Here is a 20,705-nt window from a genome sequence, read left to right as displayed (position 1 = left end):
AAAGGCAACTTAGAAATGGGAGAAAAGCTTTGCAGAGTTTTTATTGGCTCCAGATCTGGCACCTCCCTTGTTTGACAGTAGTCCCGAGGATGGCAGCCTACACTCCCAGGGTGGGACCGTGGTCTCTGATTCTGAAGGGAGCACAGCAGATCTTATACACAAGTTATTGTGTTTGTCTATTCCTACCTGTCTTGGTTAACCTGAAGGACTGACAAAGGGTGCTTGTCTCTATTCCCCCAACTCAGAACTCACTCAGGGAGGAAAAGTGGCAGGCATTGTCCAAAAACATCACCAGGAAAAGGAAAACCCCACAGCTGCCTGGGACAAAAGATTGCAGTTACAACATAAAAGGTACTATCTGAAGCCTGGAAAGAAAACTGGAGAATATCTTTGGCAAATTGGGGCATTTCAAAGGGTACATGTACACTAGGGGAATTTAGAAAGCCACACTCATGCCAAGGGCAGACCATATAGACAGAAAAGACCTGAAAAGTCCCTCAGCTTTCATCTCCCGCTGATCACTAGGCTGAGCACCAGGAGGAAGTGAAGACAAACGCTGGGTTATTTTAAAAACCTGGCTAAGAGTCAGAGGAGTAACGCAACACTGAGCCAATCGACACAGGCTGGGACAGGTGTAGATATTCCTCCTGATGCTCAAGGAGATGTCCATCAAAACACTAACTGAATGCAACCTAAAGGAACAGGGACTTCAGTAACCACACACAACAAGGAATAAAGTCTTTTGTAGGAAAAAAAAAGTTTTGAAATATCATTAAACCAATGGACTACTACAGCCTACTACAGTCAAAAAGAAAAAAAAACTCTAGGGAAAGGAGAAATCTTATTTTTATGGTTAACATGCTATAATGTGCAATTTTCAACAACAAAAAAGGCATGCAAAGAAGCAAGAGTATATGGCCCATTCAAAGGAGCTAAATAAAGTAGCAGAAACCATCCCTGAGGAACCACAGACATTGGATTACTTCTATACAAAGACATTAAAATAACTGTCTCAAATTTGCTCAAATAACTAAAGGAAAACAAGGACAAAGAACTAAAAGAAATCAGGCAATGATGAATGCATAAAATGAGAGTATCAATAAAGAGATAGATCTTATAAAAAGGAACCAAACAGAGCTGGCCCAGTGGCATAGTGGTTAAGTCTGTGCACTCTACTTCAGCAGCCCAGGGTTCATGGGTTTGGATCCTGGGTGTGGGACCTAGCACCACTCGTCAAGGCCGGCTATGGCAGCATCCCACATAAAATAGAGGCAGATTGGCACCAATGTTAGCTCAGGGCCAATCTTCATCCAAAAAAAAAAGGAACCAAACAGAAATTCTGGAGATGAAAAATACAATACCTGAAATGAAAAAATCACTTGGGGCCAGCCAGCCCTGTGGCCAAGTGGTTAAATTCGTGTGCTCTGCTTCGGCAACCCAGGGTTCACCGGTTCAAGTCCTGGGTGTGGACCTACACACTGCTCATCAAGTCCTGCTGTGGTGGCATCCCATACAAAGGAACTAGAATGACTTACAACTAGACAAATATGTACTGGGGCTTTGTGGTGGGGGGGAGAGAAGAAGAAAATTGACAACAGACGTTAGCTCAGGTGCCAATCTTAAAAAAAAAAAAAAAAAAAAGCATTTACCAGCAGAATTGAGCAGCCAGAAGAAAGAATCAGCAAACTTGAAGGAAGGTCATTGAAATTATCCTGTCTCAGGAACAGAAATAAAAAAAAGAACAGTGAACAGTGAACAGAACCTAAAGGACATGTGGGATACCATCGACTGAAGCCACATACACATTATGGGAGTCCCAGAAGGCAAACAGACAGAAAAGGAGGCAGAAGAATGTCTGAAAAAGTCATGGCCAAAAACCTCCCAAATCTGATGAAATACATGAATCTACACATCCAAGAAGCTCAATAACTCCAAGTAGGACACACTCGAAGAAATCTGAACTGAGACGTATAATTAAACTGTCAAAACACAAAGACGAAGAGAAAATCCTGAAAGCAGCAACAGAGAAGCAACTGGTCATGTGCAAGTGACCTGCCGCAAGACCAACAGCCAATTTCTCATCACAAACCAGGACACCTAAAGGCAGTAGGATGGCATATTCAAAGTGCAGAAAGAAAATAAACCATCAAACAAGAATTCTACATCTGGCAAAACATTTCTTCAAAAAATGAGGGAGAAAGTAAGGCATTTCAAGAAAAACAAAAGCTGAGGGAGGAGCTGACCAGAATGCCCATCCTACAAGAAATGCTAGAGTCCTTCAAGTTGCCATGAAAGGACACTAGACAGAAACTTGAAGCCATGCAAAGAAATAAGGATCTCCGGAAAGGTACTACATAGGTAAATACAAAAACCAGTAATACTACATTTTGGGTTTGTAACACCACTTTTTCTTTCCTACAGAAATTAAGACACAAATGCATGAAAAGTAATTATAAATCTGTTTTACTTGGCACATGACGTAGAAAGATGTAATTTGTGAGAACAATGACATAAAGGGGGAGCAGAGGTGTAGTTTTCATACGCTCTTGAGGTGAAGTTGGTATCGATTCAAATTAGGCTGTTACAAATTTAAGATGTTAATCGTAATCCCCCCAATTAACAGTAAGAAAATATTTTTTAAATATATACACAAAAGGAGGTGGGAAAGGTAGTGCCCTGTGTTTCCTAGCATCGCTGAGCAGTTATTATATGCCAGGCAGGAGGCTTAATCCTTACAGATGTTCATCTAATCCTTGAAATATTTATACGGGGTGGGCACTACTGGCCTCATCTGACAGAGGAGGGGGCTGTGACTCAGAAAGGGGCAGCCACTAGGTGGAGGGAATGAGTTCCAGGATTTGGAGGCTACTGCAAGTGGCAGTAGCATGCACAAGATTTATTTGGATGTTTATTTGGTTTGCATTGGTGGGGGGTTAGAGGATTCCCCCATGACATGAGACCTTCCAGTGGACCAATTTCCAGGGGCCCACCATCCAGAGGGCAGAGGGGAGGCAGGTCCAGGGAGCTTCTAGAGGAGAGGGAGCTCAGAGAGGAGGTTTCCCTGGTGATGTCGCCCAGCAAGTTGGGAAGCCCATGGGTAAGAGAGCTCCAACGTGCCACAGTGCAAAGGGCCTGTATTCATAGGGAACAGATGGCAGATGAAGTTTCTTGGGGTGTTCAAAGCAAATGGCTAAAAGTATGTTTGTCTGGGCTATTTTTAAATAATTGGATACGTAAATTTTTGAGTTTGCAATCATAGGCTTTTGAGCTGATGGGTCTCAGCCTGCTGTGAAGAAATAAACGTACAGACCAGTATACAAAATCTACTGCTGGCTCATTTTTATAACAGTCAGCCAAGGTCACCTGGATGCAGGGGGGGTTCCGGCCCCCACCATCAGCCACCACATACAGAGAAATTAACTGTGACCTGATGCCCACGCCGTGGAGAGGGTGGCAGTGGACTGAAATCAGCACCCACTCTCATCTCTGGGGGATCCTTCACCTCCTTCAGGCTCCCAACCTCCCCTCAGGCTCTCTCTGCCCCTCTCTCCTTCCAGCTCCCACCTGGCCCCTGTTCCCAGCTCAGGCCCCTGCTCTACTCTGGCTCCACCTGGCCAGGTGCACCCCGTGTTGTCCAGAACTGTGAAGGACCTGAGATTTTACCTGCCTGCAGTCAATTAGGTTAACCTGTCACAGTTTCACGGATCCTGGCAGAACACTTGAGACTCCTGGGTCCGAGAAAGGACTTTCCATTCTTGACTCAGTGGGCAGCATGAGCTCCGCATTCACATTGGCTCGCCTTGACCCCCAAGTCCTACAGGATGATCAAAGGGGTTCGGTGTGGATACTGTGCGGCATTTGTCCTACTGCTGGGGAACCCAGGCTTGCAGATCCTTAATCTTAGAAGGTGGCTGGGAAGAAACTTGTCTGACTTTTGTACAGGAGGGAGATAGTATCTTTATTATCTTGGACAGACCTGCTCTGAATGGGGCATACTATATTTATATATTTCGGACAATAAATAAATCCGTTATGGAGGGACATTATCTTTAATCATCCAGGATGGTGAACATACATACTCTGTGTTCTATGTGAATATCCTTGAAAAGACAGCCCAGAAAGAAACAGTAGTTAATGAGTTTCTGAGAAGACACACGGAAAGGTGAGAGGGCTGTGGAGAAGTGTTCCCATCACCGTTCAGCTCATCTCCTCCGTCTCTCTTTCTACTTCCTCCATCCCTTCCTCACTTGGTCTATTTTTCATTCTCCTGCCTGTTCTGTTCTTTCTCTCCTGCTCCTTCCTGGGATGAGGTCTCACTGTCTCTGTCCTGTTTCCTCCATGCTGTCTCTTCACTCCATCTCTCACTGTTTTCTCTCAGCCTTTATCATTCTCTAACTTTTGATGCTCCCTCAGGACTCCATTTCTTCCTGTCATTATCTCTTTCGCACTCTCCCTCTATCTCCCCTTCATTTATTTTCTCACTGTCTCGGTTTCTCCATGAGTTCATGTTACTCCCCTCCCTCCCTCCCTCTCTCTCTCTGTCTCTCTGTCTCTCTGTCTCTCTGTCTCTGTCTCTCTCTCTCTCTCTCTGTCTCTCTCTCTATTCCTCACTGTTTCCTTCTCTCTTCTGGACCTTTCCCAAGCCCTCCTGCCCCATCTCCCTTTCCCCCTCCTCTCTCCTCCTTCCCTGCATCCTTTTCTCTCCCCAGCAGCTACAAGGTCTGGCTAGGTCAGCACAGCCTTCTGAAGCACAAAGACGAAGAGCAGTGGACTGAAGTCAGACGCTGGCCCCCTCCCTGGACGACTACAGCCACAACCTCAGGCTGCTCCACCTGGCGGAGCCTGTCAACACGACCGTGAAGGTCCTGGGCCAGCCCAGCCAGGAACCCAAATTGGGGAGCCCTTGCCACACCACTGGCTAGGACAATGACTCAGAAAACGTATGTCAAGGCCGCCTTGCCGGCTGGGACTCAGACACCTGGATCTGAAGGAGGAGGGGGCTGGGTGTGGGAACCCTTGAGTCTGACTGAAGAGGGGACAGATCTGGACTCCTCGATCCAAAAAAGAAGGAGGCTGGGGGCTGACACTCCTCGGTCCTAGGGGGAGGGGCTGAGGAGCCAAGCGAGGTCAGCAACAGTTCCGTTCCTCCATTCCTACAGCCAGGAAGCCAAAGGATCTCCCAAGTGAAGGCGTCAAACTCCTGTCTAATGACATGTGCCAGGGCCCATGTCCACAGGGTGCCAGATTCATGCCATGCACTTGGAACATGGAGGATGGTAAAGACACCTGCCTGGTAAGCCAGACTCTCCCCTTGGGTCGACCACCTGGGCGGGCGAGAGGACCCAGATTCAAGGCGGGGGTGTGAGAGCGCAACAGACATATGTCTCCACCGCTTCACCCCTCCCCCATTCAGCCCCTGCCCCGAGCCTCAGCTCTCTCTTTTGTGCTGCCTTCGCCTCCCCAAACCCCGACCCAGGCACCACCTGCATCTCATGCCCCCACGTCATCCTTCATTCCGTCCTCCATGCAACATGTCTTACTGAGCATCTGCTATGTGCCCGGCACTGTCCCAGCCCCCGGGAAGACAGCAGTGATCAGACGGAGAACAGCCTCCACCGTGGAGCTCTCATTCTGGGGAGGGGAGACAGAGAGATAGACACAGTGAACATGGCACAGAAGTGGTGGTGCTTGTCAGGAGGTGAGGGAGCTGTGGGGGCGGGAGGAGAGAGAGCAGAGCCAGGGAGGTGGCCGGTGTGATGAGAGGGGTGACCTCGTGCGGAAGGTGAGGCTGGGCAGACACCTGCGGCAGGTGAGGGTGAGCCGCGTGCTGTCTGGGGGAAGAGCAGAGGGAACAGCAGGTGCAGAGGCCCCGAGGGATGTGAGCCTGGTGTGTGTGAGGCCCAGCGAGGCCGGTGTGGGTGGAGCCCAGCGAGCAGGGGAGAGGGCTGGAGGTGACGGCTCGGGGAAGAAAGGGCCCGTCCTGTGGGGCCTCCCTGGGTCCAGGGGAGGACTTTGCTCTTCCTCTGAGGGACCCAGGAGGGGCGGGTGGTGCTGAGCAGGAGCAGGACAGTGTCTGACTTGGGTGTTCACAGGTCCCTGTGGCATCTGTGTGGGGTCAGCGTCCAGGGGTGAGGAGAGGCAGGGGGCCTGGTGGGGGGGTGAGGATGAGGCTGACCAGGGTGGTGGCAGAGACGAGGGGAGATGGGGTCCACTCTGGGTACCTCGAAAGGGAGCCCACAGGATTCGCTGACCGAGTGCAAGTGGGAGTGAGAGGCGGCGAGGACTCAAGGATGATCCTGAGGTTTGGCCTGAGTGTCAGCTGAGCAGCCCCAAGGAGACGCTCACACCCCCCACCACACACACACGTGCGCGCGCACACACAGCCCCTGACACCCACCAAGTGCCACCTGAGCCCAGCGTTTTCCACCAAACTCACTCCCACTTCACCCCCCAGCCCCGCAGTCTCTGGGCCGCCCCCTTTCTTCCCTTCCACGACCCATCAGTCCCCAAGCCTGGTCCCTCCTGTGCCCTGACTCTCACTGACTGCCCCCTCCTCTCTGTTGCACTAACTCCACTAACAGGCGGCCTTGTTCCCACCTGTTCTCACTCCAGCCTTCTTCACAGGCTCCTGACCCAGTCTCCCGCTCTACACTATCCCCCACCTGCCCCAGTGGGTTATTCCAATCTCAGAGCTGCCCTTGCCTCTGTGGTCACTTCAGGGCAATGTTACAGGCAGGGAGCCCTGCACTCTACTAGCCTGGGCACACTCCGTGAGCTGCACTCTGTGACCCGCGCACAGCCGGGACTGGAGGCGTGGCCTTGGTTCCGAGGGCGGGACTGGATGGGGGCGTGGTCCCAGCTCCATGGGCAGGGCTGGGCCAGGGGCGTGGCCACAGCTGTGTGGGCGGGACTGGATGGGGGCGTGGTACCAGCTCCGTGGGCGGGACTGGGAAGGGGCGGGGCCTAGGCTCTGTTGGTGGGCCGGGATGGGGGCGTGGCCTACACTTGTTCTGCGGACTGTTCTAGACCGAGGCTGTGGAATTAAGAAGTCAAATCTCTGCTCAGGAGAGGGCGGGTGACCCAGCTATGGAGACTTAGCATGGAGGGAATGATTTGAACCTGGACATGAGGACCCAGAGAGTAGGGCAGAGGGTGGAGTCTGTTGTGATGGAGACCCATTCTGCTCTGGGTCCGAAACCCAGCTCAGCCTCTCAGGCAGTGAGTGAGATCAGGCAAGGTGTCTTGATGAGCCCTGATCCCTCATCCTTGAGGCAAAGGATGAGGATGTAACTGGAGATGGTTGGGACTGAGGATGGAGCTGGGCTGGCAATGGGGATGGCGATGCGGATGCAGTTTCTGCGGAGCTGACCTGTCCTCTGGTCCTTAGCTCCTCCACCAGCAGCCCGAGTTTGTAGGGCCTTGACCTCAACCTACAGCCGGGCAGTCAGGTGATGGAGGCCACGTGCTCCGTTCCACGCCAGCATACAGCCGCTCCACCAACATCAACAACCTCATGCTACTCAAGCTGAATGCCGCAACCACCGTCGGACTGCATCGGCTCCCTCAGCATCACCTCCCAGTGCACCAGCCCGGGTGCCCCTGCCTCATCCCCAGCTGGGGCTGGAGGAGGAAAAGGGAGCCCTGACTTTGACTCTCACTGTGTCTCTGTGCTTGACTCTCTGCTCTCCTTATGGTGTGTCCCAGGCCAGTCCCCCAGTGCTGCAGTGTGTCAACGTGCGGGAGATGACCGAGGAGGTCTGCAAAGCCACCTACCCATTGCTCTGCCCTCCGGGCATGTTCTGTTCCAGCAGAGGCCAAAAGGCGAGGGGCCCTGCATGTCAGATCTGGGAAAGGCAGGTTCGGGGAGAAAGGAGGAGACCTGTACACACAGGGAGACGGGAGTGGGGCAGAGAGAAGGAGAGAGTGAGAACCAGGACCCCAGGATGGAGAGACACAAAATATGGAGACCCAGGGAGGTCCAACAGAAGGTGAGTGAGGCCCCATTCAGAAAAAGAGGGTGGAAGACAGAGAAGTGGGAGGCAGAGGGACGCGCGAGGCTGGAGGCATAAAGAGAGAACAAAATGGAGACAGTGGGATGGAGAGAAATGAGGGACATCAAGGGGAAAGGAGGAGGGAGATGCCCAAACTGAGATGGAGAGAGATGGAGGAAGGGAGAAAATCAGACGCAGAGAGGCAGGGAAAAGGGTAAGGAAAACAAAGAAACAGAGGGAACCAGAGGTAAAACAAAGAAACAGCGAGAGAGAGACCAACACTGCGGGTCGCTGAGAACAGCACAGATTAAACTTCAGGACGAGCAAGGACAGGCAGACGGAGGAGGAACAGCTCGGGCGGGAGAGGGGCAGGAAAAGCGAGCAACTGAGCGGGCAGAGGGCGCCCAGGTTCTGGGACGGGACCTCTCGGGGGTGGGGGGTAGAAGTGGGAGAGGGCTGGGTTTGGGGGGAAAGATCTGTCCTGCCTGCCTTTGTCTTCTCTCCTGTTTTCTCCCGCTTCCTCTCTTCTCCATCTCTCTCTGTTCCCCCACCTTTGACATTCCGCCTGACTGGAATCTTGGTCCCCCTCTCCCTCTCTCCCAGGGAGATGCTGGAGCCCTCTGGTCTGGGGTGGGAGGATCCTGCCGGGCCTGTGCCCACGCGAGGGCGTCCCCGTGAGAAACCCGACACGCCAAAAAATCGGCACAAACATGTGCCCGTTCAGCAATTGGATCCAGGAACTCCTGCAGGCCGATTAAGGACGAATCCCAGGACCAAGGCGTCTCCAGCCTCCCCTCCCCGCTGCCGCCAAGATCCACCCCTCTCCTCAGAGTTCCAGAATTCTGAGTCCTTCCCCTCCTCCCACAGCCCTCCTCCGCCAGACCCCGGAGTCCCCGCCCCCAGCCCTCTCAACCAGCCCAGTCCTCCCTCAAAGCCAGGAAACCGAGTCCCCAGCTCCTCCTCCAGCCCCCTCCTCCCCCAGACCCGGGAGTCTGGACCCCCAGACCCTCCTCCCTCAGACCCAGGGATCCAGGCCCCCAGCCCCTCCTCCCTCAGACGCAGGAGTCCGGAGCCCCAGCCGCTCCTCCAGCCTCCTCCTCCCCCACCCCCAGGAGCCCGGGCCCCTGCCCCTCCTCCCCCAGCCCCTGGAGCCCGGGCCCCCAGCTCCTTCTCCCTCGGACCCCACAGTCCAGGCCCCCAGCCCCGCCTCCCTCAGACCCCATAGTCCAGGCCCCCAGCCCCTCCACCCTCAGACCCAGGAGTCCAGGCCCCCAGCCCCTCCTCCCTCAGACGCGGGAGCAAACCTCCTACAGACAGGCGCACACTTGCGCCGTCTAGCGGCGGGACACTCCCACGACAAGAAGAGAGAGGCGGGTTTTCAGGCTCCGTTCCCTCCTGCTCCGCCCAGCACAGCCCAAGAAATAGTCTCAGAGAAAAACTAGGCTCTGCGTCGTCCGGCGTCTCCCTGCTCGGTGTCACACTCACACTAGGGCCTCACGCATCCGTTTCCTCTCCCTGGGCCTCAGTTTCTCCATCTGTCTTGATAAGGGGGTTTCAGAAAAGGAGAGACCTTGCCTCTCAAAGTCCCGGATCTGCCACTGCCAGGCTATGTCATCTGAGACAGACCCCACGACCACCCCTCCCCAGGATTCTGTTCCCAGGGGAAACTGATAATAATGGCCCAGTATTACTCAGCACTGAATGCGTGCCAGGCACGGATTGCAGGCATTAACACCTCAAAACTCCCCAACGAGGCAGAAACGACTATCATTCCCATTTACAGGTGAGGAAATTGAGGCACAGAGATGCCAAGTGGCTTGTCCAAAGACGCACAGCATTATATGTTGGAGGCAGGATTCGAACCCAGGCGGCTTGGCTCCAGAGTCAGTGTCTGAATCACGTCCTGCATTAACCGGTCTTTCAAGCGGCTGCCTAATTTTACGATTTACACACCTGCTCCATGTGGATTACCTCATCCAACCCTAGCTACCCCACCCTAAGACCCCTTCACAGACGAGCACCTCATAACCAGAGAGGTGGTGCTGTGCGCCCAAGGGGCAACAGGACTTGCCTCCCCCCTCAGCTCCTGCAGCCCGGGTGACCTTGAATGACCAGGGCCCGCCCCTCCCCCACTGCCTGCTCACGCGTCAAACCGGGTGGGATTAACAGTCGTGGTTCACTCCGTGTTCTTAGCTCCTTACACGCACTAACCCTTAGCTACTCCTCAAAAAACTCTATCGGGGGTCCTCTGATTATCTGATTTTAAGGATGAGAAATTGAAGTACAGAGAAGTGAAGACATTTACCAGGATCTCCCAAATTAGCAAGTGTGGAGGGGGGGTCCGGGCCCAGGCCGTCTGACTCCAGAGCCAGCACCCTGGACTGGCCCCATGAGGGATGGGGGCTGTGGTGAGACGAAAGGAGAAGAGGGCAGATGCCACATGGGGGTTCCCTCGGGCACCAGGAGTCCAGTGCCCCTCCCAGGGTGAGCAGGACGCAGTGACTGTCTGCCTGGGGGAGGGGGCTCAAGATGAGGCTTGTGGTAGTAGGGGGGTCCCAAAGGGCTTCAGATGCCAGGCTGAGGGCCGGGACCTTGTCCGGGGGGCAATGGGGAGTCATCACAGAAGGGCAGTGAGGAGAGGACGGATGGCTCAGCTCTGAGTGTAGAGAGACCCTCAGAGGCCACCTAGACTGGAAGGTGGGAGGACAGGAAGAGGCTGGGGTGAGGGTCCAGGGCAGAGGAGGGCGCCCGAAGTACGGCCAGGCCCAAGGGACAGAGAGGAGGGAACGGGGCAGCAAGAGGCAGAAGCAAGAGGGCGCGGCTGGGGACTGTTGGGTGGTAGGGGATGAGGGGAAGAGGGGGCGCCCTGGGAGTCGGGCCACATGGCTGGGTGGACGGCCAGGCTGTCCCTGAGATGAGAAACATGGGAGGCAGAGGGTATGGGGAAAAGGAGAAATGAGTTAGGACACAGTGAGTGAGAAGGGCCTGGGGACACTGGGGAGGGGGGCTCCCAGGAGCAGGTGGCTGCCCCAGGCAGGAGCTCAGGGTCAGACGGAGGAGAACTGCCTGGTGGGGGCTTAAGTTCGAGAGAGTTGATGAAAGACTCTGGGGAGGAGGAGGAACAAGACAGAAGGCGGGACTGAGGCCGCGGTGGACGTGAAGGACATCTGAGGAGATGCCCGGGAGGACGTCTACGGCTCAGGTCTGACTCGCCAGAGTGGGCGGGAGGAGGGGCGCTGACGTCAGCGCGTGGGGGCGGGGCGCCCTCCCGGGGATCCCCCGAGCGCTCGGGGCGTGTGAGCCTGGGCTGCGCTGCCTCCGGGGACTCCCTCAGTGTCCCCATGTGTGTCACGGAGACTCTGTGCGTTAGTACCTGCCTCTGGGCGTTAGTGGGAGGAGCACGTGCGTCTACGATGGAAAATGCTTAGCCTGGCACCTGGGAAGCCACCCCACTGGCTCACCATCTTCCCTTCGCCACCGCCCAGCCCCAAAAGAGGGAGGTGGCTCAAGGGGTGGGGGCGAAGGGCCAACCAGGTGTTCCCAGAGTCAAGACACTGGATTCCTCTTTGCAACCTTTGCCTGTGACGCCCCTCTCTGGGCCTCAGTTCCCTCCGTACTAGGGAGGAAGCCATAATAACCACCTCACAGGGCTGCAGGAGGATAAATGAGATCATGGAAACAGGGACGGCTCAGCTGAAGCTGCGGCCCTCTGTAACGCCCACAGACTTTGAACACAGAATTACGGCGAGATGAAGGGAGAGAGGAGTTCTAGAATAGCTCCCAGCCCGGGAATCCAGAATGTCTGAAGGTCTGGGGGTTCCAGGACATCCGAAGATCTAGGGTTCTAGGATGCCTGGAGATCTGAGATTCTAGATTATTTGTAAATCTTGGCGTTCTAGAGCGTCCGAGGACCTAGACTTCCAGAATGTCTTAGGGCTAGAGATTCTAGAAAGCCTGGTATTCTAGAGATTTTGAGGATCTATGGTTCTAGAATGACTGGAACCCTAGGGTTCTGGAATAACAGAGGGCCTGTGGTTCTGGTCTGAAAGACATTCGGGAGTTTAGAGACCATCATTGCCCCATATTATCTGTGGGGAAGTCAAGGGCCAGGGACCCCTAGGCACTGGCCACTGATCTCCTGAACAGTCAGCCCTAATCATGCAGCCTCTTCCCATAAAGGTGATGGCTTTCCAGATGCAGGGAGGGGCCATACTGACAACAGAACCCATCCTTCACTGGGTGTTCTGAGGCTGATTCCTACTGCTCTCTGTGTATCCTCACTAGTTAAACAAGTCAGGATAGACTCTAGACAATTGTTCAGGGCCCTCCATGGACCCAAGATACTGGAGACAACTTCAAATTCCCAGAGCCTTGGGTCATCTTACTGATGCTATCCAGCCTCAAGAAGCAAAATCCAGATTTTAAGCCTCAGAAGCCAGAATCAAGACTGCAGGATCCAGAATGAAGGCTCCAGTCTCCCAGTCTCCAAATTCAGGCTCTAGAGTCAAGATTCTAAGAATCTCAGAATCACGGAAGCAAGGCCCGTGTCTCCCCATCCAGCCTCTTAAATGCACAATGGAGATTTGAAACTCTAGACTTCACAATCCAAAGTCAACCCATGAAACCTCAGAATCAAGACCCAGACTCTAGAATCCAAGTCTCAAAATTCAGAATCCAAAATCTGCCATTCATACTCCAGGCCCCAGGCTTCACACAGCAGATGTGAAGGTTTCCAATCTCAAGTCCTAGATTCCAAACACTAGACTTCAGACTCCTAGTCTAGACTCTAAATGTGAAGGCCCAGGATCTAGAATCCAAGCCTGAGACTTGTCATTCAAAAGCCACATTCCAGGATCCAGATTCCAAACCCAAACTCCAGAACTCAGACTCCAAAATCTACATTCTAGACTTCAGGCCATGAATGCTCAAATCTAGACCCCCAAATTGAGAATCCAGAATTGGAGGTTCAGAATTGAAGATCCAGAACCAGAGATCTTGATCCAGAATCCAGAACCATAGATCCAGATCCAGAATCCAGAATTGGGAGGTCCAGAATCCAAGATCCAGAATTGAGAGGTCTAGATCCAGAATCCACTGTCCAGAATCCAGAATCAGAGATCTGAGGTCTAGAATCCAGAATTGAGCATCCAGAATCAGGGATCCAGATCTAGGTCCAGGATCCAAGATCCAGAATCCTCCTCCAGACACAAGAAGCATGACTCTAGAATCCAATTTCGACACTCCAGACCCCAAATTCCAGGTTACAGCCTCTAGACTCCGGGCTTTATATTTTGATATCCTCCTATTTTCTGCTCTTTCCCTCCTGTCTCCTCCTCCTGGAGTAACTGCCCCTGGCAGAGAATTCCACCTTGTAGACTCAGACAAAAGCTTGAGACTAATAAATGCTCAATAGGCATCATCCCCCCGCCCCACCAGCCACCTAGGCGTCCCTGCCTGTAAACCCAACTCTCAGTCACCTCCCACCTCATCCTACCCAACCCCACCCCAGATCGGGGTGGGTCTGGGAGCTTATAAAGGCAGGCATTCAGGTGCCTGCTCTCCTTTTTCTGGCATCCAAGCTGCCGCAGATGCTGCTGGAGGATCTGGAAGGGGGTAAGATCTTTGAGATAGGAGTGGTGGGGCTGGGAGGCACAAGTCTGCCCCGGTCTAGGGGAGACACCGATGCCCTGATCCTAAGGGACAAACATGGATCACCCTGAGGGAGTTGAGTGTCAAGGGCACCTGGGTAGGTCTGTGTGTCCTTCACTGAGGCCCCAAGTTGAACCTAAACCAAGAAAATGTCCTGGAGATGCAAGAAGGACCCGCGGGGGGTGGGGGAGGGCGTGAATCCCCAAAAGCCGTTGTACCAGAGCCAAGAACAAGGTCAGGAGTTATCAGAGGTTCCGGTCAGCTCAGCACACCCTCCCTGAGGCGTCCTGTGTGCCAGGCCCCAGGCTGGGCAGTACTGGGGACATAGAGAAACCCCGACATGAGTGTTCCTGGGGATCTGTGCTGTGGGACCCAGAAGAGATGCCGCTCAGGTATCAGGGCCTCTCAGAAGAGGTGGGGGGCTGAACCTCAGAGGGCAAATATGGATTTGGAAGGGGAAGGGAGGAAGGACTTTAATTCATTCCCAAAGCTTGCTGAAGATGGGACCCTGCACCAGGCCATGCTGGGGATCCAGAGTCCAGTCAGGCTGAGCCTGCCCTCGGGAAGTCCTCAGTCTGGTGGGGGAGGTGGGCATCACTGAGAGGGGGAGCTCAGAAAAGGCCTCAAAGAGGAAGTGGATTCTGAAGGGAATGGCCTACCTGGGAGAAAGAACAACCTGAGCAAAGGCACAGAGGCATGAAATTGCAAGAAGGAAAATGGAAGAATTGGCTGTGATCTGGCCAGAGGGGCTAGAAGGAGAGAAGCCACACCTGTCCTCAAAAGTGGGGCTGGAATCTTATACTGGGGGTGCTGGAGATCCATGAGGGCGGTGAGTGGGAATATGGCCAACTCTGGCCATACAGGGGGACAGGCTAGGGGGTGCGAACATGAGTGGAAGGACAGATTGGAAGCTACCCAAGAGACTGGGACAGGGTCAGGGGAGACAATGTATCTTAAGCCAGGCTTTGGGGATCGAGAGAGATCCAGGAGGCAAGTGGGAGGGTGCTGGGGTCTCTTCCGGTGCCTGGGGAAATGGCAGATCCTTCAGAGATGGGGAACGCAAGAGGAAGAGCAGGTTGGAGGTGGAGAACAAAGATGGTGAAAGGAAGTTTCTTAAGCAACAGGTGGGATGAGTTTGTATCTGGAAGGGACCAGGTGGGGGCAGGAGGGTCCAGCCTCACCCTGGTTCGCTCTCTCCGCTCCTCAGACTTCAGCAGAGCCCTGATCCCTCTTGCACAATGTGGCTTCTCCTCACCTTCTACTTCCTGCTGACATCGGCAGGTGAGCTGGGCCAGGTTGGGTCCGGGGCTATGGGAGCTTGATGTCCCCTAACTCCCCCATCCTGAGCATATCTGGGCCCTGCAATCTGCCAGCCCCTCTCTGACCCGGAGACCATGTGATGATCTCTCCCTCACTCCCACCCCCACCTCAGCCACCAGCCCTTCCTGAGTCCTCAGCCCACCCCAACAGCTGTCAGGGGCCTGGGGCTGCTCTGGAGTTCCCATGACAAGGAGCACAGCCCAGGGTGACACAGACTTGAGTTCAAGTTCTGGGGCTGCCTCTTCCTTGCTGTGTGACCTTGAGGAAACTACTTCCCCTCTCTGGGCCTCAAGTGCCTTCTCTGAAGGACAGACAGCACTACCTGTGAGTAGGATGATGAGGTTTCAACAGCATAATGTAGGTAAAGCTCATAATAAGCATTAAACAAGCGTTGAGAGGCCAAGAACACAGACTCTGCGTTTGAATCCTGCCTCTGCCACTTTCTAGTTACTTACCGTCTCTGTGACTCAGGTTTTCCAACTGTACCATGGAGATGACAACAGACGCGTGAGGCACTAGAAGGTGCCTAGCTGGGCGTAGTGCCCTGTACGGATGTGTTAGCATTGCTGAGCGCTCAGTATATACCAGGCACAGTGCTCAGTGCTAGGATGCTCAGCTAATCCTCTATGGGTGGGCTCTACTGGCCTCAATTGACAGGGGAGGGGGCTGTGGCTCAGAAAGGGGCAGCCACTAGGTCAAGGTGACCCCGTGTGGCAGGAAAACTCCAGACCCCATTCAGCCACCACCCGTGGACAAATTAATTGTAACTTGATGCCTGTACCCTGGGGAAGTTGAAGGTAGACTTTCATTAACCCCCCCTCACATGACCCTCGTCCCTGGGGGCCCCTCGGACCTCCCTCAGCCTGCCGCCAGCCTCCCCTCGGGCTCTCTCTGTGCTCTCTCCTCCCTGCCTCCTGCCTGCCTGCTGCACCCAGTTGGGGCCTCCGCCCTCCTCCGGCTTGGACTGGCCAAGCGCGGCCTCGGTGCCCAGCTCTTCAACCCACATCCTCTGTCCCTCGCAGGACACCCCACCCTTTTCTTGTTAAGCCCCTTGTCCACCACATCCGCCTTCCCCCTGCCTTGCGGGGGCCCCTGGCCCAGTTCCTGACTCTTGTGGGCAGAGTGTGGGCATTTGGTCCAGCTGTGCAAATCCTGCCCCAGTGTGGGTGTCTGTGTACCTGGCTGTGACCTTGAGGGGACATATCTACATTGCCCAGTGTAGGGAGTCATAGTCCTGTGACCTTGAAACATCCCTGTTTATGTCCTTGTTCATGGTGCTATTCTGTCTGTGTGTGTGTGTGGTGGGTGTGCAAGGCCCTGTGTGTCCACATTTTGCACACCTGTATGAACCAGGTCCCCAGACACGAAACCGGATGAGTGACCTTGGACGTCAAGTGACTGATTTGGCGGCTGATCTAGAGATGGATAAATACATCCCGTCCTGGCTGCCTGTGTCTCTAGCTATGTGTCTTTGACCTTGACTGCCCAGCCGTGGGTCCAGGTGTCGCTGTGGGGTCTGATCTAGTGGCTCCACATCCAATGTTGGCCTCTGTCGGTGGTTATACCTTTGAATCTCCACAAAGAGGCTTGGGGATGAATTACAGTTTTGACCTTGGTTATCTTCATCTGGGCCTGCACACGTGTCTGGCTAACTTGGCCATATCTGAGTCCACAACCTGAACATCCACATATGCTGTGCATGTCTGCATAACCAAGTCTATTCTCCTTTATTTAAAATAGCTAAGATTTATTAGGCAGCTACAATGTGCCAGAAACCACACACACACACACACAGACTCCTATTCAATTCTTACAACAACCCCATTTTACAGATGAGGAAACAGAAGCACAGAGAGGTCAAATAGTTTGCTCAAAGTCTCACGGATAATATGTTTGGGCCCAGGGGACTGTATCACTCCAGGTTTTTAACCAAGATATTATAGACTGATGTCTGTGAACAAGTCTTAGGGGGCCTGAGTGCATATCGGTGTCTCTCCCCATGTACCTTTATTAAGGACCCCACCTTGTGTGTGCAGACCCCATGTACAAGTGTGTGCGTCTGTGACCTGGTATATGCAGACCCACACTATAAATTTAGGTCTGAGCTTCCGTGCCCAAATCTGCATCTGTGAACGTGTCTGTGTGTGTGCACGCCCACGTCTTAACTCTCCATGTTCATACCCCCATATGCACGTCTGTGCTATGATTCTTGAAGCTGCAACCCATGAACACGCAAGTGAGTTTCTGTGTAAAACACTGTCCATAGCAGTTCCTGAGTTTGCAAGACTGGTTGTGGCTGTCTGTTTCCCCATGACCTTGTGCGGCCACATCTGTGTCCTTGTATGACACACTGCTTTTGGCTGAGCTGTCCAGACTCTGGAGCCAAGACTGTGTGTCATACCTATGGAATGGCCACATCCACTTGATGTCTGTGACAGCTCAGTAACCTTGAGTGACTTGTTTCAAGGGGCCATCTGTCTGGACCTGTATCCATTGTCCCTGCCTCCACTCCCAATCACAGAGGACTTCTTGTCCTCTGGTCCTCTCCCCTCCTCTCTCTCCCAGAGTCCTGAAGCAAATGGGAGTGGGGCCGAGGGCAGGGGGACAGTTCTAAAGAAAACAAGCAGCAGCTGTAAAAGCTAAAAGAAAGCAGTGCTTAAAAATCAACAGCAGGGACATCTTAAGAAACTGGGGGAAGACATGAGTGAAAAAATATGTAATGAGGGCAGGGTGCGAGGAAAAGTACTTTGTCCTCAGGGATCCTCCTCTCCCCCCTCTCCCAGCCTCACAGGACGACAGTGACAAGATGCTGGAAGATGAGGAGTGTGCACCCCACTCCCAGCCGTGGCAAGCGGCCCTCTTCCATCGTGGACGTTTTAACTGTGGTGCTTCCCTCATCTCCCCGCGCTGGGTGCTGTCTGCAGCCCACTGCCAAACCCGGTATGAAGGCAGGGCTCAGGGTCCTGAGGGGGCGTGGCGGGAAGCGTCTAGGGAGCTGAGGATCTTGGATTCTGAGGAAGAAAGAGCTGGAGCCAGGGAGTGAGTTCCAGGTGTGTGCACGACTCTGGACACCTTGGTCCCTGAAGAGCAGAGGCTGGAACTATTGGCCTCAGGGCCTTGGGGAGAGGGGAACGGATATCCAGATTCCTAAAGGGTCAGGGGACCCCAGGTTGCCCGCTCTCTGATTTTTCCTGTCTACTCCTCACTCCACTTGCGGCTAAAACACTCGCCCGCACAGCTCCATGAGAGTGCGTCTGGGCGAGCACAATCTGCGCAAGCGCGATGGCCCCGAGCAACTGCGGGCTGTTTCTCGTGTCATCGTACATCCGGGCTACGAAGCGCGCGGCCATATCCATGACGTGATGTTGCTGCGACTAATCCGGCCCGCGCTCATCTCCGAGCAAGTGCGACCAGTGGCGCTGCCCACGCGCTGCTCTCAGCCCGGCGACGCCTGCCTGGTGTCCGGGTGGGGCCTGGTGTCTGGCGGCGGGCCTAGGACCACGGGGAGCTCGGTGCCCCAAGGTGCGTGAAAGGATGGAGCTGGATGCTGCGCCCCTAAGGACCATGTTCCCGAGGCGTCTTGGGCGGAGGGGACAAGGGCCTGAAAATGTACGGGTTCGCTCCAAGCCCACTGTTCTTCCCAGTGAGTCTTCCGGATACGTTGCATTGTGCCAACATCAGCGTGATCTCGGCCGCATCTTGCAACAAGGCCTACCCGGGGTGCTTGATGGACACCATGGTGTGTGCGGGCGTGGAGGGCGGAGGCACGAACTCCTGTGAGGTCAGAGCCCGGGGGCCATGCCCGGAGGGGAGACGGAGCGGGGAGGGGAACAGGTGCTGGAGTTGGGATGGGGTCGCGTTTTGCCTGCTTGGGGCCGGAGAAGATCCGAGGGGTAGGTTTGGGGATGGAGAAAGCAGAGCAGTTAGAATGGGCGTGATATTGGAGTTGGGGTTAGAGACGGTGATAGGGTTGGGTTGTGTGTGTCGTGTGGAGTGTTGCTTGGTTTGGGATGGCGCGGGCTGGTGTGGAGAAGGGGAACGGGTTTGGTTTGATGTGAGGTGGGAAATGTGTCAGGGTTGAATTTGGGATGGGAGTAAATTTTGTTTGGGATGCCAAACACGTGACGACTGGGGTGGGTTGTATTGGAAGTGAAGATGGGCGTGGCTCTGGTTTAATTTCAAATGGGGAAGATGTGGGGTTGAGTTAGAGTGGCATGGGGTGGGGTTGGACGTGGGTTGGCTGAGTCGCGTTGAGTTGAGTTGGGTTCTGGTTGAGTTGGTTTGGGTTACACTGAGTTGAGTTGGTGGCGTTGGACTGGATTTTGACTGAGATTGTGCATGATGATTAGGATGGGGATGAGGGCACTGGATCCAGAAGGTTCCCACTCAAGCTTCCTCTTCTTCTCACAGGGTGACTCCGGGGGACCCCTGGTCTGTGGGGGCGTCCTGCAGGGCATTGTGTCCTGGGGTGACGTTCCCTGCGACACTACCACCAAGCCTGGTGTCTATACCAAAGTCTGCCGCTACTTGGAATGGATCAGGGAAACCATGGAGAGCAACTGACTGTTCTGGCCTTACCACCGGTGTCCCTGACTGAGCAGAAGCTCCCACGGCTGGCCAGCAGCCCCATCCTGACCTGGGACAGAATTAAGCCATTCCACAAGACCCCATTTGTCCAAGGCCCAGATGCTAGCCAAAGACTTGTCCCGTCTGAGGCCAGAGCTGGCGCTCAAGGCCACCTGTTTAACACCAACATAACAGAGAGTGCTGATGCAAATTTTTCTGTGACTTTCTTCTGAGGGTGAAGGGAAATGGGGGCCAGAGACTGGGTGGGGACCTCAGAGCCACCGAACACTGTTCCTTTTCACCTACCGCCCTAATCCCTAGGTGAAGAGAAGAGGCTTGAAGGAGGACTCTGTTCATTCAACACCTAGGATCAGCTGTGTGATCTTCAGCAAAAGACCCAACCCCACTCAGCCTCAGTTTCCTCATCTGTAAAACGGGGATCGTATTGCTTACCTCATAGGGTTGTAAGGATTGAATGAGGAAATTCATATGAAGTGATTCAAATAATGCCTGGCACTGGGAAAACACTATATATCTCTGGACCCTGGTGAAAGGACCCACCACAAAATAAATTATCAAGAATGACTTCATTTTCTTCAAGACTTAGTTCTGGGTTTCCTGGTAGCCATAGCAAAAAGGCAAATACTCTCCTTTGCTTAGGCAGGTTCCTGACCTACCGCGGAGGCTGGGACCCTGTAACCTGCTTGGATCTTACTGAAGAGCCAAGGGAACTTGTCGCAAGCCCATGGGTTTACCATTGAGGCTGCAGGAATCCAGTTCCTGATTCTCTTCAGAGATCCCAAATACATGACTTTCAAGGTCACTCAGTGTTGAAGTACGTGAACTTGGCTCCTCAGACCTAAATAATTTATTGTTGTGGGGGTGGATTGGAATTTGAGGAGAGGACGCTCTTGACCTTGGAGGGGAGATCGTTTGGGACTCCTGGGACTTTGGATGACGTAACCTTGAGCATCCGGATTTGGAGAATAAGGAGTGGGGGATGGTAATGGGAACCCAACATTGTTTGGCAGGAAGATTGATTTTGAAATCTAGGGAACTTATCCAGGGAAACCATTGAAATTCCATGTTCCGGATCCAGGATGCTAGGATGGTGGTGATGGGTACCCTAAGCTTTTATCATGAGAGGAGCAGGAATTTGGGGGACCTAGATCCGAGTCT

The 20,705-nt window shown here is 53.9% G+C and overlaps 1 protein-coding gene across 4 annotated transcripts; it reads left to right on the top strand.

Annotated features, from left to right (window-relative positions):
• The first annotated feature begins 13,552 nt into the window (after positions 1 to 13,552).
• KLK15 (kallikrein related peptidase 15) lies at positions 13,553 to 20,116 on the top strand. Of its 4 annotated transcripts, none has more exons than XM_014837357.3 (6): positions 13,553 to 13,604; positions 14,848 to 14,921; positions 17,744 to 17,900; positions 18,199 to 18,482; positions 18,605 to 18,741; positions 19,371 to 20,116. In XM_014837357.3, exons 2-6 carry the CDS (start codon positions 14,879 to 14,881, stop codon positions 19,521 to 19,523), a joined length of 774 nt encoding a protein of 257 aa, XP_014692843.1. In that variant the 5' UTR covers positions 13,553 to 13,604; positions 14,848 to 14,878; the 3' UTR covers positions 19,524 to 20,116. The 4 variants fall into 4 exon arrangements, with proteins under 4 accessions (XP_014692843.1, XP_070354385.1, XP_044614807.1 ...); XM_070498284.1 differs by having other exon boundaries at positions 13,554 to 13,604; positions 18,605 to 18,699; XM_044758872.2 differs by lacking the exon at positions 13,553 to 13,604 and adding an exon at positions 13,878 to 14,032 and having other exon boundaries at positions 18,605 to 18,699.
• The last annotated feature ends 589 nt before the right edge of the window (positions 20,117 to 20,705 follow it).

Source organism: Equus asinus, chromosome 26, assembly GCF_041296235.1.
Source record: "Equus asinus isolate D_3611 breed Donkey chromosome 26, EquAss-T2T_v2, whole genome shotgun sequence".
NCBI classification, from domain to species: domain Eukaryota; kingdom Metazoa; phylum Chordata; class Mammalia; order Perissodactyla; family Equidae; genus Equus; species Equus asinus.
This window is presented reverse-complemented; position numbering and strand designations above follow the sequence as displayed.

Bases quoted from the DNA above. Each gene is read 5' to 3' on its own strand.
- KLK15 (XM_044758871.2), top strand. The intron at 14,922-17,743 runs GTGAGCTGGGCC...CCCCTCTCCCAG, and splicing joins CTTCCTGCTGACATCGGCAG to CCTCACAGGACGACAGTGAC. The intron at 17,901-18,198 runs GTATGAAGGCAG...TCGCCCGCACAG, and splicing joins GCAGCCCACTGCCAAACCCG to CTCCATGAGAGTGCGTCTGG.